Source organism: Phaseolus vulgaris, unplaced genomic scaffold (genome assembly GCF_000499845.2).
Source record: "Phaseolus vulgaris cultivar G19833 unplaced genomic scaffold, P. vulgaris v2.0 scaffold_15, whole genome shotgun sequence".
NCBI classification, from domain to species: domain Eukaryota; kingdom Viridiplantae; phylum Streptophyta; class Magnoliopsida; order Fabales; family Fabaceae; genus Phaseolus; species Phaseolus vulgaris.
The window spans coordinates 606886-625117 of NW_027174084.1; the positions used below are offsets into that span (position 1 = coordinate 606886).

General features: G+C 30.2%; 2 protein-coding genes and 1 non-coding gene across 3 annotated transcripts; all 3 read left to right on the top strand.

Moving 5' to 3' along the window:
• Window positions 1-3447: 3447 nt before the first annotated feature.
• On the top strand, window positions 3448-6771 carry LOC137817061 (aldehyde dehydrogenase family 3 member F1-like). The gene is made up of 10 exons (XM_068620286.1): window positions 3448-3960; window positions 4059-4127; window positions 4198-4294; window positions 4393-4599; window positions 4707-4831; window positions 5051-5155; window positions 5228-5400; window positions 5541-5631; window positions 5724-5873; window positions 6313-6771. The coding sequence occupies exons 1-10, from the start codon at window positions 3760-3762 to the stop codon at window positions 6565-6567; spliced, it is 1473 nt and encodes a 490-aa protein (XP_068476387.1). The 5' UTR covers window positions 3448-3759; the 3' UTR covers window positions 6568-6771.
• A 4210-nt stretch (window positions 6772-10981) lies between these two features.
• Window positions 10982-17113, top strand: LOC137817045 (origin of replication complex subunit 1A-like). The gene is made up of 16 exons (XM_068620261.1): window positions 10982-12050; window positions 12147-12282; window positions 12421-12573; window positions 12671-12811; window positions 12898-13049; window positions 13127-13226; window positions 13343-13465; window positions 13557-13718; window positions 13811-13868; window positions 13965-14143; window positions 14261-14375; window positions 15046-15116; window positions 15603-15698; window positions 16262-16338; window positions 16486-16569; window positions 16793-17113. The coding sequence occupies exons 1-16, from the start codon at window positions 11236-11238 to the stop codon at window positions 16857-16859; spliced, it is 2529 nt and encodes an 842-aa protein (XP_068476362.1). The 5' UTR covers window positions 10982-11235; the 3' UTR covers window positions 16860-17113.
• On the top strand, window positions 12481-12558 carry LOC137817093 (small nucleolar RNA snoR28). The gene has a single exon (XR_011081919.1). It is a non-coding gene; the product is annotated as a small nucleolar RNA snoR28 (small nucleolar RNA).
• Window positions 17114-18232: the final 1119 nt, after the last annotated feature.

Genomic DNA, 18232 nt, shown 5'->3' on the forward strand with positions numbered 1-18232 from the left:
ATTTGGTAATGTTTGGATAACTTGCTTTATGTTTCTAAATTTTCGAGTGAATCCTCTGTTTGAGGGAAAATTTTCATCGGAATAAAAAATTTCAGGTAAGAGAAAGTAACTTTAACTTTCAATAGTACTCTAAGCTGGAAGATCCAAATGTTGAGGAGACGTGGTCCCAAGTTTCAATTTCTCTTTCAATGATGTTATTTGATAAAATTGTTTGACTTTATGTTGTGCGAACATGTAAAAATATCACATTTTGATAGTTTGAAAGTCAAATATTGTTTTTGATGTTGGAAAAGTTATTGAATGTTATGAATTTTTATATGCTATGTGCTTGAATGATATGCATTATATATGAATGACGAAAATTGTATGAAATTAATGTCATATATTTTGGATAATGTATGGGTTATAGTTTGATGGTACATTAAGTATGAAAAACCTATCTAGATTCACTAATGATCTAAGTCATATAGACTAAGATATCAGGTGGTGAAAAGTTGACGAGTGAGTTCATATACACCGTGTCCCGCTGTAGACACTCGGTATTAGATGTTTGAACTTACCCTGATTCTTGATGTATGGATTATATGTTAGTCTCTGATAGGGACATACTTAATGAATCTTTCAGAAGATGATGGATTCATGTGCAGTCAATGTGATTGTAAATATTTGTATTTCTATAAGTTTTAATCTTGTATTAGGAATTATTTGAAAAACTCTAAGCTTATATAGAAACATGTAGAACTTGTATTCTAATAGTTAAATATATTTTTGGGATGTTACATAACTGACATGACTCACAAAACGAGTAAGAGTGGGATGTTGTCCCCATTCCAACAATAAAAAATGTGTTCAGTTTATAGAAGACATGTACACATCTTAAGTCAATAAAATAAATGACACAATCAAGAGACTTTGTAAATTTATTAATCGACAAGAGATTAAAGAGAGCTCCAATGACATAAGGATAATTATGAATAAAAAGATTGGAAAGAGGATGGACAACACCAGCACAAGATTATGTTTGAGAACCATTTGTCATAGTGATAGAAGATAAATAACCAAAAGTGGAAAAAAAATGATTTATTATCAATTATATGATCAATGGCCTAGGACCTAAGGTCCAAAGAGTGAGATATGTCAATAAAAGAATCACTAGTATATGCAACATAAGCAATTGGACAAGAGGCTTGGCGACTTCTATACCATGAAAAATAGATTTTGTAGAAGAATAAGTAGGAACAAGGCTTACGACATTAGTTGTAGCATCTTCAAAGTAGTGAAATACTTAGAACAACACCTGAACTTTTCCCAAGTTCCTCAAAAGAAATTGAAAGCTAAGGTTCCTCTTATAAGGAGAATACTCTCATTTTAAAGACTTTAAAAGAACTAGAAGAATGCATAATAACAATTCAATTTCAAAGTAAGTTACAAGATAGGACAATGGGTCTTACTTTTATATATATATATATATATATATATATATAAGTCTCTTACAATTATTTATCAAAAGAATGAAGGACTAAATTATACAAAGTGCATTTTTTCAAGTTTGGTGCCTCCCCTCTAAATTATAAAAGTCTCACATCCATCAATTCTTTGTATTTTCAAGCCTTTATATCTTCTAAGCTTTGGTTATTTATGTGTAGTTGTGTGCACCATCCATGGAGTTGTGAGTTAACTTGTTTTCTTAAGGTTTTGACTCTCAAATTGAACCCTATTTGGGATTGGATTGAGATTGGATGATTTCGACTTTGTACGTTAGGGTTTTGACCACCTAATCAACCCTAATTGAGCCCTAATTGGAGACTCTTTTATGCTTCTACTTTTACAAGAGAAAAAAACACTATTCTTATACAAAATTTATGCTCCTATATTTATACAAGGCTATTCCTATACATTTTTATTTACAAGACTAAGAAGAATGAATAAAATCTTTCCTTTCATTTCTACTCTTCAATACAAAGTTTTCTTTATGAGGTTTTATCTTCTCCTTTCTTCTTAGCTAAAGGCGTGATGGTTGGCTGGTCCTCTATCAAGGTTAAGGCTAAAGAGTCAATAGGCTAGATGGCACATGAGTCAGACTAATTGTTGTGCCAATGGTTGTTTTAATATGAGTGCGAAACAAAGAAGACTAAGTAGTATTCACAATATAGGCAATATGAGACGCTAAAACATGGTCCTAAACTTGATAATATTTTACAAGTAACCATACAAAGTTAGTACATTGAAAAAATGTTTGTCTATCCTCCAATTCCTTTATAGGGGTCACAACAAAAAGTATAATTTTATTAAAATCATGAAAATGATCACTTATATGATTCAAATAGGTCTACATGATTTATCTAAATGCCTTTGTTGCAATTTTATCCGTGAGGTATTAACTTACTTTATATAAATTTTGTTTGTTACTAATATAAATTGAATTGGCTTATGTCGAAACCAATTCATACATGTTACAAGAGCGAAAGATCTATTTGACAAAGAGATGAATAGTAGACTTGATAACCACACAAATTTGAGAATCAATTTTACTTCATGATTCTCTTAATTTTAACCACAATTTTCATTGATTGTGAGACGATCAAGATGTTTGATGTCAAAATCATAGTTACTACCATCCAACATGTAATGAAAAAAATGGAGTAATGACAAAGTTTGTAAAAATTGGAAAATTAAATTTTGAGGTCATCATGAATCAAACTTGAAAGAAGTGCAAGAGAAAGAGAAAGAACTAGTTAAACAATGCAAAAAGTCGTCTAAATAAAGAATATTATGTCAAATAAAGAATAATCAACCAAATAAAGGATAATCAACCAAAGAGAATAATTAGCCAATAATAATTTGGATGATAGTAAACAATGATTATTGTGATGAACATCATTACTAATATGAAATAATGATTTCATTGATGACACTAATATTGACATTAATAGGTGTTCCAATGATAAAGAGTAATTCGAAGATAAACAGTAAAAGACGAGTAAAAATACAGAAATTAAAAAATATCCCTAGTCTAAAAAAAATACATTATACCTAAATAAACTTAGTTTCTCATTATGCTCTAGACAATGTATTAAAAAAAAGTCCATTTGGACTACATAATATTCAAATAAAGCTAATAACATAAATTTACAGTTAATCATAATATCATCAATTAATCCTAACATTGTTCCCATATTTTCGAATTCTAACATATCTATATAATTCTAATAATGTTTATATTTAATTTTCTTAATTCTTATCTATAATTATGCTTTTTTAGTTTTTGATTTCAATTACATTTATAACAATGGTTATAATAATAGTTTGATTTTAGTATCTCATATTTTAATTATGTAAATACCAGGTCACGAGATAAATAATGATTATGTTGATCAATTTAAAAAAAAAACTGTTTCATATTTGGAAAACCAATTGATATAATTAAATCATGAAAAACTAACATTCACAATTACAAATCCAGGAGAATCCAAAGCTTGGAGACAACTGCAGTGTCTAAAAGAATCAAAATTACAAAAAAAAAAAGTTCTTAAACTTTGTGGCTTTTTTCCAATTCTATTTCTATCAGTCTGGAAACATTTGAAGAAAATAATTACAAATCTGTCTATCTTAATGTTAACCATAGAATAGAAAGTGTAAGGTGAGAATAATTGATTTACAGTGATAATTGTACAACAAAATAGACAGTAGGTGGTGGTAGAGATTATATATACTAGTTGCAGAGAAGTAAGGATCGCAGTTGTTTTCTTTGTTTATGTCATGGAGTACTCTGCAGAATCTTTGGGAAGAGATCTTAAGAGCGTGAGGAAGTACTTCGGGAGTGGAAAAACAAAGGAAGAATCATGGAGAGAATCACAGCTTAAAGGGTTGCAAAATTTTCTAGTTGAAAGAGAGGAAGAAATTCTGAGGGCCCTCAAGAAAGACTTGGGAAAGCATTATGTGGAGGCCTTCAGAGATGAGGTGTGTGTTTGATGTGAATCAGAATCATGAATCTTCCTTGTCTTGTTATGAAGTTCTACGTGGGACTTTTGCTAATATTCCATGATGATTACTCGCAGGTAGGAACGTTGGGAAAGGCCTTAAACTTCGCCAAAAAGCATTTGAAGAAATGGATGGCGGGGGAAGAGGTGAGGTTCGCAGACCTTATGCAGTAGAACTTTCATTATTGGATAACTACATTTTGATGCTTTTTCACAGGCTAAATTGCCAAAAATAGCACTGCTTTCAAGTGCTGAGATAGTTCCTGAGCCACTTGGTCTTGTTCTCATAATCTCATCATGGAACTTCCCCTTTGGTGAGTCGATTCAAAATGCAAGTTGAAGTTCACAAGGTTTTGTAAAAGTTGGTTTTGTGATGAACTAGGCTATGTTATGTTATGGTTTTACAAAACAGGACTTTCCTTGGAGCCACTGATAGGAGCAGTAGCTGCTGGAAACACTGTAGTTCTAAAGCCTTCAGAGATGTCCCCCACTTGCTCTTCTCTTTTAGCCACTGTCCTCCCAACTTACTTGGACAACAATGCCATTAAGGTCATAGAAGGTGGACCAGAAGTGGGGAAGCTACTCTTAGAGCAACAATGGGACAAGATTTTCTTCACAGGTTAATTAACATTTCTCAATCACCATCTTTCTGTTTTTTAACTCTTGTTCATAACTCATAAACTGTTATGAGATTTCTTTTTAACTTGTGATTCTATCCAATACTAGGAAGTGCAAGGGTGGGAAGGATTGTTATGTCTGCTGCTTCTGTGCATCTTACTCCAGTGACTTTGGAGCTTGGTGGAAAATGTCCAGCACTGGTTGATTCTCTTACTTCCTCTTGGGACAGAGAGGTGAATCCTCATTCAATTTATGTCAAATCACATGGCAAATCAAAGAGAAAAAGTTTATTTTATCTCACTGTGTTTGTGGCTGGGGGTTAATCAAGTTGATTATATACATTATATACTCATATATAAACTTGTGGCTGCTGAATTAAGTTGATTATATGTTCATATAATTATGTGTCACAAAAAAAATTCTTACTGTAGTAGTTTTTGTTGAAACACAAGGTGGCTGTGAAACGAGTTTTGGTGGCAAAATTCGGGGCTTGTGCAGGACAAGCATGCATAGCAATCGATTATGTCCTTGTAGAGAAGAGTTTCAGTTCTACATTGGTAAGAAGTTTGAAAGAATTTTGGACCTTTTGTTTTGATTTTGAAGCATGTCTACTTTCTCTCTTTCTTTAGGTGACATTGATGAAGGCTGGGATTAAGAAAATGTTTGGAGAAAATCCGAAAGAGTCCAACACTGTTGCAAGGATAGTTAACCACAAACATTTCATGAGACTCAAGAATCTTCTCACTGATCCAAGGGTCAAAGACTCGGTGGTTTATGGTGGTTCAATGAACGAGAAGGACTTGTAAGTAGCACTCTCCTTTCTTAGTTGTTGCTGCTTCTATGTTTATCCATCATGTGATACTGCGAACTTCACTTCCCATTTCTGACAACGAGACAGAACACTTTTCTTTGCATGGTTTTCACCTGGCCAATTTTGTGCAGATTTATTGAACCCACGATATTGCTGAATCCCCCACTTGATTCACCAATCATGGCTGATGAAATCTTTGGCCCAGTTCTTCCAATCATCACTGTAGGATGCATAAATTTTTACTGCTCCTTTCAGATTAATAGTCATGGAATTTGGCAAGTAAATTTCATTTGGATTTTCCGGGCTTTTTGCAGGTGGAGAAGATTGAAGACAGTATAGAGTTCATAAACTCAAGGCCTAAACCATTAGCAATTTATGCCTTCACGAAAAACAAAACTCTGCATAAAAGACTGCTATCTGAAACATCATCCGGAAGTCTTGTTTTCAACGATGCAATTCTACAGGTATTAGTCTGCTTCTTGTCTCTTTCTCTGTCTTTGTTCAATAAAGTTGAGTAATTTTTAAAAATCTAAATCAACCTTGATTAGATGCACGAGTGTGAAATATCTACTTACCCGTGTTCAAGGTCACAGATGGTGCTAGATACTGTTTTCAGCAATAAGATTTTGGTCTGACCAAATTCTATAACTATAAGAAGGTTTATTATAGGAATTGTTATTGTACTAAGTGGACACATGATTTTTAGAAAGTACAATGAATGAAACTTGCTTATCTGATAAGATAAATTATATCAAGTTGCATTATCTTATACAAATGTTGACATGTTCACAACACTTGTCAAAAATCATTTAATTCCTTTCGAGTTGTAATATGATGCTGCGTTGTGAACATATCAACATTTTGTATTAGTTGATTGTAATTAAAAAATGTATTTTTGTGCAGTACGTAGTGGATACCTTGCCATTTGGAGGAGTTGGTGAATGTGGGTTTGGCAAGTACCATGGAAAGTTCTCCTTTGACGCGTTCAGTCACCACAAGGCTGTGGCAAGAAGAAGTTACTTCACTGATTTTTGGTATAGGTTTCCTCCATGGACTCTTAACAAGCTACAACTACTTGAGGTGTCCTACAACTTGGATTATCTTGGGATACTTCTAGTTCTGCTTGGCTTAAAGAGGTCAAAAAGGTCCTTAGATTAGACTTCTAATTGGTATGTATTGTGTTCCTTCATTTGTCTATTTTCAATGAGACCTAAAAGGATGGTTATAGGAGTTATTCCTACCAAGTGTGAATTTCTAAGTTTGTTATGCTTATATAAGTGTATTCTATTTGGTTCTGCATCTGTTGTTATGTCTATTTACCTTTGGTTAAGGTAAGGTTTGGATGAAGGATCTTTGATTCTACTTTTGTTGTTCTGTTCTGGAAAGACCATGAAACAAGAAGTTAAAAATTAGTGGATTGGTAAGTATCATTAAATTCAGAGATGAAATGAAGCACAAGGCTGCAACAACAGAAAGGGACATGACAGCAGGAAAAGCTTCACTAGAAAATTCTTTATTACAGTGCAATTATGCCAAGGACTACTCACAACAGCAATATAGTTCAAAATCAATATTACAGTACATAGTATTAACTATGAGCAAGTGCATAGAACATGTATTAGGTCCACCATGTTTATTATCTCATAACCAAATAACCAAATGAAGTAAAATTCAATTAAAGGAATCAGCTACACCTACTCATTCCAAACCCCATCAAACCATCACCAAGTACAATAGTTAATTGTTTATTGCCTCCAATCTCACCACCCCATCTAAATACTTATTCTTTTAAATTCCAAATTTATCAGAATTTTTCACATAAATATTATCAATCAAAACCAGTGGATTATCTTATTAATAATCTTTAAGTTAACCAGTTCTAATAATTTAACTGGTATCATGTATCAATAACTAAATTGTTTTTTATTTTTATTTTGAATGTGAACTATAACAAATCTTAAAAAAATATTGTAGTTATAAATATTTTATCATATTAATATCTATGATAATAAAGTTTGTACAATATATTTATCAAGGGAACTATTATCTTACATTCATACTTATTCTATAGAGTATTTTTTTAACATTTTATTATTTTTCTAATTTGATCATCAAAATGTCTCTAGTTGTTGCCTTTACTTGTTTTAGATAATATTTATGTATTGTGTTTGTGTGTGTTAAATTAAACAAATTACTACTCTTATATGTTAAATTACTTTATTTATTATAATTTATAGTTGAAATTTAATTTGTAAGTGTTAATGATTTAAGTTAAAATAAAGTGAGTTGGTAGGTTGAAGATGACTCACCACTTTTCAAATTTTTTTTTTTGAATTTATTTACTTAGTTGTACTTTTTGAATACTAAAGATGTAAGGAAGAACAATAAAACTGAATCAAACTTTAATATTCTAATCAAATAAGGTTAATGTCAAACAAAATAAAGTAAATATTAGTAATAATTCAATGAATCAAATGATGTATAAAGAAATAAATATAAATAAAGTTTTATATAAAACATTAATCATCACCAATTTCAATTTCAAAAATATAAGATTCCTCTTTGAAAGTACAAAAAATAAAGAAGGGAGGGCCCTGCCTTTCCCGTGGTCTGTCGGGTTGACGATTTAGGCAAATCAGTCCAATACGAGTTGACAGATAGTGGATTGACCCATAGAATTTGATCCACTTTATCATCTCTAAAACATGTGATGTTCATCATGAGACATTCATAAACTATTTTTCTACAAAACGAATAAAAGAATAATCATTCTCTTTTAGATCTTTATGAATTTTTATTCACCACAAAAACATTTTCTACGGTTCAACCATTTTTGGGATGGACTTTTGAAACAAATATAAATATAAATACAAATCAAATCAAATTAAATTTATTTTTTATTATGATATGTGAAGTATCATCATATATGGTGATTTTGAAGAATTTAATAATCTTTAAAAAATATATAAAAAATAATTTTATTTCCTTTAATGTAAAACACAGAAAACCTATTGATCATTATATCTTTAATAAAAAAAAAGTCACTTAATAGAAGTGTTCGGTTAAAACCAATACGATTGATAAGATTTATACTTATTTAAGAAAATAAAACTAGAGGAGTGGTAGTAATGTATCAATATTATTAGAGTTACATTTTCTAACTAAATATTATAATTACCAATCAATAAAGAACTGAAAATAATATATCAATATTAGAGTGACAATTTTTTTTAAATATTATAAAATAATTACAATAGATATGAATATGTGTATTTTTAGATTTTCCGTTATTAAAAAGGTCATTTTTGTTTGAACTAAACGTACTCTTTTATTAATATTCATTAAATGAAAAATTATAAATTACCTAAACTATCCTTCATTTAAGAGGAAAACTAAAATCCAAACAAATATATATATATATATATATATATATATATATATATTATGAGTATTTTAACATTTTATCATGAGCATGTATAAAAAATAGCCACAAAGCAAATTACACTGATTTTACAAATTGTATGAAACTTACGTTAATTTTTGTTATGATAAAAAAATATGATTAAAAATAATTATTATAATAAAAGTAATGAAAAAGTATTAAATATTATACAACATTATATGCATAAAAATAACTATAAAATATTTTTTATTAATTTATGTAACATTATAATTATATGATTGAAATATTTGTAAATGTTCAACAAAATATAAAGAGAAATTGTGAAAAATAAATATAGAAAATAGTTATAAAATATTTATTTTTCATTTAAAAAATTAGGATTAGAATTATACATTAAAAAAACTTTTAATTTTTATTGGTATTTTTTTAGATAATGAAAAAAAACAAAAAAAACAAGTGTCTATGAAAAAAATTACAACATCCAATCTCATTATTACAATGTTATAGATAATTAGAATGGTTATTTTGAACTGTGAACTATAAATAAATTATAAATCCACTCTTTAAATAAGTTAAATTTGATTGACTCTATATATTGAAAAAGTTACAACATTATATAGAAAGGGTTAACATCAAAGTTTAAGCAAGTGTAACCCACAATATTAAAATAAGATTTTAATTAAAATAAATTAAGAAATAAAAATTAATTAGTACCACAACTTTTAAAGTTTAATTTCTAAAGTGAGGAATTTATTACAAAAATCATGTTTCTCCTTGAAACTATAATTTTTTTAATATATCAATTCAACCAACAGTCATTTGATGATTATTATGTTATTATTAAATACTTGTTTGAATTACAGTAAATTAATTAATTATTTAAACTAACTAAATATTTATTTAAATTATAATAATAAAATGTATACATTATATTGAATCACAAATAATTAAATACACAATTTAAAAAATAAATAAATAAATTACTTAAACTAAATAAATATTTATTTAAATTATATTCAATTACAAATAATTAAACATACAATTGCAAAAATAAATAACATAAAAATTTAAATATAATTTATTTTATTTCACCAAAAATTAAAAAATAAAAAATTTTAAAAACAAAAATCTAAAAAAATTAGAAATTATGCTTTCACAACTTCCTTCAGTTTAAAGAAAATTGGAAGTTTTTTTTGAAGTAGTCACTTCTTCAAATTAAAATCAATCTATTTCCATGACTTTTCCATTTTTGCAACTTTGTAAAAATTTACTCATTTTTGTAAAAATGATTTTTTTTTACTAGGGTAAAATTAGCATTTCAAATTTTATAGGAGTGAAATCACAGTGCAATGACCATTTACACGTTCTCTATAATTATTTTATGGTAATTTTTTTTTCTCAAATAACACTACTTCTACTTGTATTTCTCAATCTAACATTTTTTTGGTTTTATTTTTTTATTTAGTCTGTTTTTTACTTTTTTTTTTCTACACTATTTTCACTTTTAAATATTTATAAAATTATAGTAAATTTAAATATTTATAAAATTAAAATAGAAGAAAATTAAAAATTAAAAATTAAATATATAAAAATTTATGAAGAAATATCAATACAAATACAAAGAGAATGAAATAAAATATTTTATAGATATTTTGATGTAAGTAAATATTATGAATAAAATAAATATAAATTCTAAATCTTAAATCGTAAAAAATTATAAAAAATATTATATAATTATATTTGTTATTATAATTTATATATATATATTTACATATAACTTCATTATTTACCTAATCTTTAATTTAAATATAATTTTTTTTCTTAATTTTATTTTGAAATTATAATTTATACATTTTTTATTAAACCTAATAAAATTTATTCACTTAATTTTTTTTTATTACATAAATATTATTAATAAATAACTTATTTTTTATTTTATTTTTTAATCTATTCAGTTAATATATTTTTTTTAAATATTCAAACAAATTTATTTAATTTTTACTATTACTTATTTTCATTTTTTTTTAATTTTTTTTTTCTATTTTAATTTTGTAAATATTTAAATTTATTATAATTTTATAAATATTTAAAATGAAAATAGTGCTTAGGAAAAATAGTTATAAACGTACTAAATAGAGAAATAAAAATAAAATAACGTTAGAGAAACATAAAAGTGGAAATAGTATTATATAAAAGTGGAAATAGTGTTAGGTTAGAAAAGAGTTCCCATTTATTTATGGAAGTGAAGAAGTAAATTATGGGGTGCAAAAGTAAATCCCCTTATTCTATATATAAAAGCAGAAAGGACAAAAAGATAAGATTTTGGCGCCAATTTTGATAATTGTAAGCACCATTGTTGTTCACTCCTTCTTCCATCAAAAGCCCTAGCTAGCTCCTTTCTTTCTCAATCTTTCTACTCTTCAATGGCTGCAACTCCTTCCAAATCCATATTCCGATCCCAATCCAATGCTAAATCCTCGCCTGTTGTAACCCCACACACTCCACAAACCCTACATCTGCGCCGATCCCCACGCGCCAAGTCCCTTCTCTTCGATTCTCCCAAATCTTCCAACTCACCTTCTGAAATCCCCCTCACAACTCCCAAGCGGAGAACTCAACGAATCAACGATTACGTCGGACATGATTCTGGCAATGTCAGAGTCGCCGCTAAAGATTCCGCGAAGAAGAAAAATGTTGTATCCAAGGAACAGAATAGGAAGAGCTCAATTGAATTTTCTCACGCTCCGGTGACGCCGGCTTCCTCGGAGAAGAGCTCAAGGAGGAAGAGGAAAGGTGAGAGGAGTGTGGTTACCAGAGCTAAAAGGGCAAAATTGGAAATTTCAAAACGGAGTTCAAAGTTGCCTGCGAGGCGCGTGTATTACAAAAAAGTTATTTTTGATGGAGGAGAGTTTGAAGTGGGGGGTGACGTTTACGTCAAGAGGAGAGAAGATGCTACCTCCGACGATGAAGATCCCGAAGTTGAGCTGTGTAGGATGTGTTTCTTGACAAACAATGAGATCATGATTGAGTGTGACGATTGTTTGGGTGGGTTTCACTTGAAATGTTTGAGACCTCCATTGAAGGATGTTCCTGAAGGGGATTGGATATGTGGGTTCTGTGAGGCTCGGAGGATCGGTAAGGAGGTTAATCGTCCAAAGCCTCCCGTGGGTAAGAAACTGGTTAGATCTATGAGGGAGAAATTACTTTCCAGTGATTTGTGGGCTGCTCATATTGAAAGGTATGACATACATTTTGTTGTGGAGTTTGAAACCTTGCATTGTATTTTCTTTTGTTGAATACTAATCAGGTTTGTGTCAATTGGGCATTTGAGTAGCATATGGAAAGAGGTAGACGGCAACTATTGGTGTCGGGTGCGGTGGTATACTATCCCCGAAGAGACTTCTGTTGGGAGGCAGCCACATAACCTGAGAAGGGAGCTATACCGAACAAATGACTTTGCTGACATTGAGGTACCACGCCTTAGCTGTTCTGTTAGCTGTTGCATACTTATAGTAGACTGCTAATTTACATGAAGGTTTTCTAGTTGAACTTCCGGTCTATCAAGCTTATCGTTCTTACTTTGTCATGTTCTCTCATATTTACTGCAGATGGAATCTGTCCTTAGGCATTGCTATGTTATGGCCCCTAAAGAATATGCTAAAGCTAGCAATGAGGGAGATGATGTTTTCTTATGTGAATATGAGTATGACATCAATTGGCATAGTTTCAAACGTCTTGCTGATATTGACAATGAAAGAGAGGTAATAACGTTAGAGTAGTAGCAAGATCCTTCTCCCTAAAGAAAAAAGTTCACTATTTAACAGTTTTAGTATTGATGAGTTTATTCTTGTATGATAGAATGGTGAAGCGACTGACAGTGATGAAGACTGGAGCCTTGACAAGGAGTCAGACTCTGATACAGATGAAGATGTTGGATATGAAGAAGAAAATATTAAAGATGGACTATCTCAGCCATCAAAAGGCCACCACTTAGCTGCAGTATGGATATTATTGTGCATTTTGCAATATTTTTCTTTTTTAGTATTTGTGATTTCCTTCAGAAAATAAATGTGTAAATGATACAGAATCTTCACAAGGGACGGTTCTTCGGACTTCAGAAGATAGGCACAAAAAGAATTCCACAGCATGTAAGGTCTCACAAGCAGACGGATCTTGAGAGAGCAAAGTCTACACTGTTGTTAGCATCACTGCCTAAATCTTTACCATGTAGAAATAAGTATGTGAGGTTTGAACATGAATTTCAGCATTTTATATCTCTTTGTCAAGTTAATAATAAAAAATGATATTATTTAGAGAAATGGAGGAGATAACTACATTCGTCAAAGGTGCTATTTCTGATGATCAATGTCTGGGGGGTTGCCTCTACATTCATGGAGTTCCGGGAACTGGCAAGGTATCCTTGTTTGATCTTCTATTTTGTTTCTTGAGTCTACTATACAATGAGGCATTAACTTGGCTATCACCGAACAGTTCTTGCTTCTTATTCCTTTTCTCCATGTGTAACTGCAGACAATGAGTGTACTATCAGTAATGAGGAGTTTGAAGTCAGAAGTTGATGCAGGAAATATCAAACCATACACCTTTGTGGAGATTAATGGTTTGAAGTTGGCATCACCAGAGAATATTTATCGGGTAAGGTTCATGAAGTATATCATAATTTTTTTCTAGTTAGTATAACATACATATTCTTGGTTATTTTCTTATAGTTTTGATATTCTTTCAGGTCATATACGAGGCACTTAATGGACACAGGGTCAGCTGGAAAAAGGCTCTCCACTTGTTGAATGAGCGATTTGTAGAAGGGAAGAAAATCAGAGATGAGGCTGACCGACCATGTATTTTGCTTATTGATGAACTCGATCTTCTTGTAACCAGAAACCAATCGGTAATCTACAAATTCTACTAAGGGAAACTTGTCACTTGGTAACATTCTTTAAAATATGTAATGACATTGTGCTGAACATTTTTTTTTCACAGGTTCTGTATAATATTCTTGACTGGCCCACTAAGCCACATTCCAAACTAATAGTCATAGGTAAGATAATACTCTTTTGGATTGTTTTTTCAGTATTTTGATCTTCTAGTGTGGATTGCACAAATTTATTCTTCGGTACTAATGTAATCAATTCAGGGATAGCAAATACTATGGATCTTCCAGAGAAGTTACTTCCTCGCATATCAAGCCGAATGGGAATTCAGAGGCTTTGCTTTGGCCCATATAATTATCACCAGCTTCAAGAAATCATTTCAAGTCGCCTCATGGGAATTGATGTTTTTGAAAAGCAAGCTGTAGAATTTGCTTCAAGAAAGGTTAGTCTCTATTACATTTTGAAGATTGATTTTCTCTGATCTTTCACAAGAAGTGGACACTTAGTTTTTTGTGTTTAGTTTAGTGGTTAACATCCAAGATGGTGTTTGATTATTCAGGTTGCAGCAATCTCGGGAGATGCACGTCGTGCTTTGGAGATATGCAGACGTGCAGCTGAAATTGCAGATTATCGAATGAAGAAGTTAATTCCTAATCCTGATCTCGTCACTGCAGGTATTTGAGCATGTCTTATATAAAATTTTCCTACCATTACTGTCATCACAGTAGAAAGGGGTTGGTACAAAATGTTTCCTGCATTTTGGATTTTGTTAATTGAAGTTTGTACTGTGTGTGAAATGGTATGTTTTCTTCTGTGTTAGTTTTGGGCTTTGTCTACAATCTCAAGTAATATCTCTTTTTTAAGTCAATTTCTTTTAAATGTATTTGCAAATTGCAGTTGCAATTGCAGGTGTGGAAATATTAACAGTTTGAGATATACTTAAATTCTTCTTTTAATTTTGGTCCTGGCATATACTTTACATCATAAATCTTAATTACATTGATACCTGATGATCTTCTAATGCATTGGTTAATGACTAGTTAGTTGGATGATGGCTGTAAAATCATTTTGTCCTCTCCATGCTTTACGTGTTTGATATTACTATGAAATGTGAACTCTATTTTGGCCTTATTTTTATTCCAGACTAAATATTTTCTGTTGCTAGGTGTGCATCCTTGATATGGATTTACAAACCTGACATTGTTCCATCTTCCGTCTTCTATAATGAAGTATCTGAATTACTTTTTATTAACTATAAACTATGATCATCAACCATATGCATGAACTCCTTTGACTTTAGTCTGAGTGCTTCTGCCCACTAATTCATTTGCATATGCTCTCTAGGAAAGGGACTTGTTGGAATGGTAGATGTTGAAGCAGCCATTCAAGAAATGTTCCAAGCACCTCATATTCAAGTGAGTTGAAATTTGCTATGTACTGCTTTATTTCTTGGTGCTCGAAGTGCCATTATTTGGCATAGACGGGGAACGAAAGTCTTGAGATGTATAAGCTAGCTGTGACATCTAATACAATGTTGCTAGTGTAACTTGTATGCGCAACTTAACAAATACCAAAAATATCTATTTCTTCAATTAAGGATTATAACATGAACGAAGAACTTATTCTGTTTTATATGATTGTGGGTTAGAGTTATCAATAGAACAATTTGAATGTTGTTTTAGTGTCATACTTGGGGGGACCATTCATTATAGGACATAGTAAATAGGTAAAATGGGGAATCAATTTTAGCACTGTTCTTTATATATAGGCATATTTTCTTCCAAAATGCACGAGCTTAAATAATTAATACAATCTCAAGAACCTTTACATTCGTTCATTTGGCAGAGTAATGCTAACATTTTATACCAGCCTTACATTTATCTCATTATTTCTTTTTGAAGATGATGAAAAGCTGTTCCAGATTAAGCAAAATTTTCCTGACAGCTATGGTACACGAGCTTTATAATACTGGAATGGGAGAAACTACTTTTGAAAAGGTAAGCTCCTGAAGTTTTTTCATGTTATTTTGTTCTCGAATGCATTCTGATCATAAGTATACCTCACCTTTAAGCCTCAGTCACCAGGTGTTAATCTGAACAAAAGAAAAAAAATCACATCCTAGTATTTTTTATGCATGCATATTTGACGAGTTATAAAATGTAGGTGCCTTGGAGGTTTTGTATTCTGATATTTGTTTTTTTATACAAATATGATTTATTAAAAGCTCATTTGATTGGTGTTGATTAACCAATAACCTTCCTGACAGAACTTAGAATCTCTAATCAAAATTAAAGTTTCACGTTGGTAATTCATATAATAAAGGATTGTAAAAGATTACAATATCTTCAATTTTGATCAAAGAACTTTAAAAAATTTATGAATCTGTATTTAAGTTTTTGTTTTGTTTTTTTCACCAATGCTATGTTCTGCCATACTGTCCCTTCCCCAAATCTATATTCATGAAAATTGACGTAAAAGGTTCATTTGTATTCATGAAAATTGACGTAAAAGGTTCATTTGTATTGTGGTCCTTACGTATAGGTTTTACTTTACAATGCAGTTGGCAATGAGGGTTTCATGCCTATGTATCAGCAATGGAGAAGTTTTTCCTGGATATGATACTCTGCTGCAAGTTGGGTAAGACTTCTATTGTTATATGGCGTCCTTCTTTCTATTCGAAATAGCATTGATATTGGAAGACAATATTGAACTGCAGGCAGTTAGTGTATGTGATCCATGCTAATAAAGTTCTATTAAATCTGACATGTTTTTTTTATTCTGCAGCTGCAAGCTAGGTGAATGCAGAATTATTTTATGTGAAGCAGGTTCCAAGCACAAGTTGCAAAAATTGCAGCTTAATTTCCCGAGGTTAGTTTTCGAAGCTCATACTTCCTGCAGTTTTTATCTGAACTATTGTGCTTTCTTTTGCATGTGATGTGAGTCATAGTTTTATGTGTAGCCACAGTTCAATAATCAAGGAATTAGCCTTTTCAAATGATGTTTTTAGGCATAAATTTCTTATCTATTTATTTAAGATCTACATATAAGTTGGTTTCTTTGATTTGACCAGTTTAATTTCACCTTTTGGCAGTGATGATGTGACCTTTGCGCTGAGAGACTGCAAAGATCTACCTTGGCTATCAAAGTATCTAATGTAGGAGAATGAGAATTACAGAATAGTTCAACCGAAGGTTGTGGGATGACCCCTGGACAAGTCACAATATTTGTTCAGACTACTTTATTCTTTAGTGCCAAGGGGAGACTTTTTACCTTCTCTTATCAGAAAAGAATTACGTCTTTATACCACAATTTTGCCCACAATTTAATTTTAAATTCTTCATGACTTCATTATATGTTTGACAAATCATTATATGTTTATTTCATGAAAATAAAAAGTTTTGAATGTCTCTTACATGTCTTTATGTTAGTGAATGTTGATGGAATGTTGTAATCAAGATACGTAGAATTATTAAATATAATTAAAGTGATTAAATCTTTAGGTTGAAATTATAAAATCTGAATGGTCTTAGGAAATCGGGGCAAATTACTTGTAAAATTATATTTACTTAATCTTATATTATTTATTTCGTTTTCTTAAAAAAAACACTTAGCTTTAATACCCACTTAGGTTTTGGTCACTAGATCTATCTCAACAATGGTGAAGTTGTAAGGAGTTTAACCCAGATGTTTGGTTTATTTGTGAGCAAATTCTCTCCAATGTCAATTTCTATTATTAAAAATACTTCCTTCTAAAATAACGAAAATAATCTTAAATAAAATAAAGATGTAGATAAAAATTATTTTCAAAACTTTTTATTTGAAAATATTCTGGATTTAGATTTCTAAAACACATTTTTGAATTCTGGAAATTTTTATTTGAAATGTAGTTTTAATTATATTCTTGATTTTTTTTTCGAAATGTATTTTTTAAGTTTTAAATTATATTTATTATTCCAGATTTTCAAATTCAAAATAAGGATGATTTTGAAATTTTAAAAAAATAATAAGATACATTGATATGCAAATAATAAGGTACATTGATATGTTTGATATGCAGCGGGAAGAAGTTGCATTATTTGTGTTCCTTGTTTTATGGGACTTCTGTTGTTTGTGGCTTCATATTTGATTTGGGTTTTATGTAGGTTATTGGAACAAAATTTATTGGTGGATTGGGTTATGATTGTAGATGAGACGTGTTGCAGTGAACGAACAAGGAAACGAATAAGGAGCAAACGTTCACAATTTTAAATTGAATCAAGTGTATATTGTCCGTACCTCTAAAAGTATATGTCAATTCCCTTTATATAATTTCATATTATTTTTATTTCTCTAAAAGTATATTTTAAAGTTCAAACGATAAGGAAGGGATGTGTGTTCTCATTTTGTTTCATTAATATATATATATATATATATATATAAAATTTTATTATTTCTATAAAAAACTACATAATTAAAAATTAGAAATAATACAATTTAATATATATATATATATATATATATTTTGTAAACATAATATTAAACAATTATATAA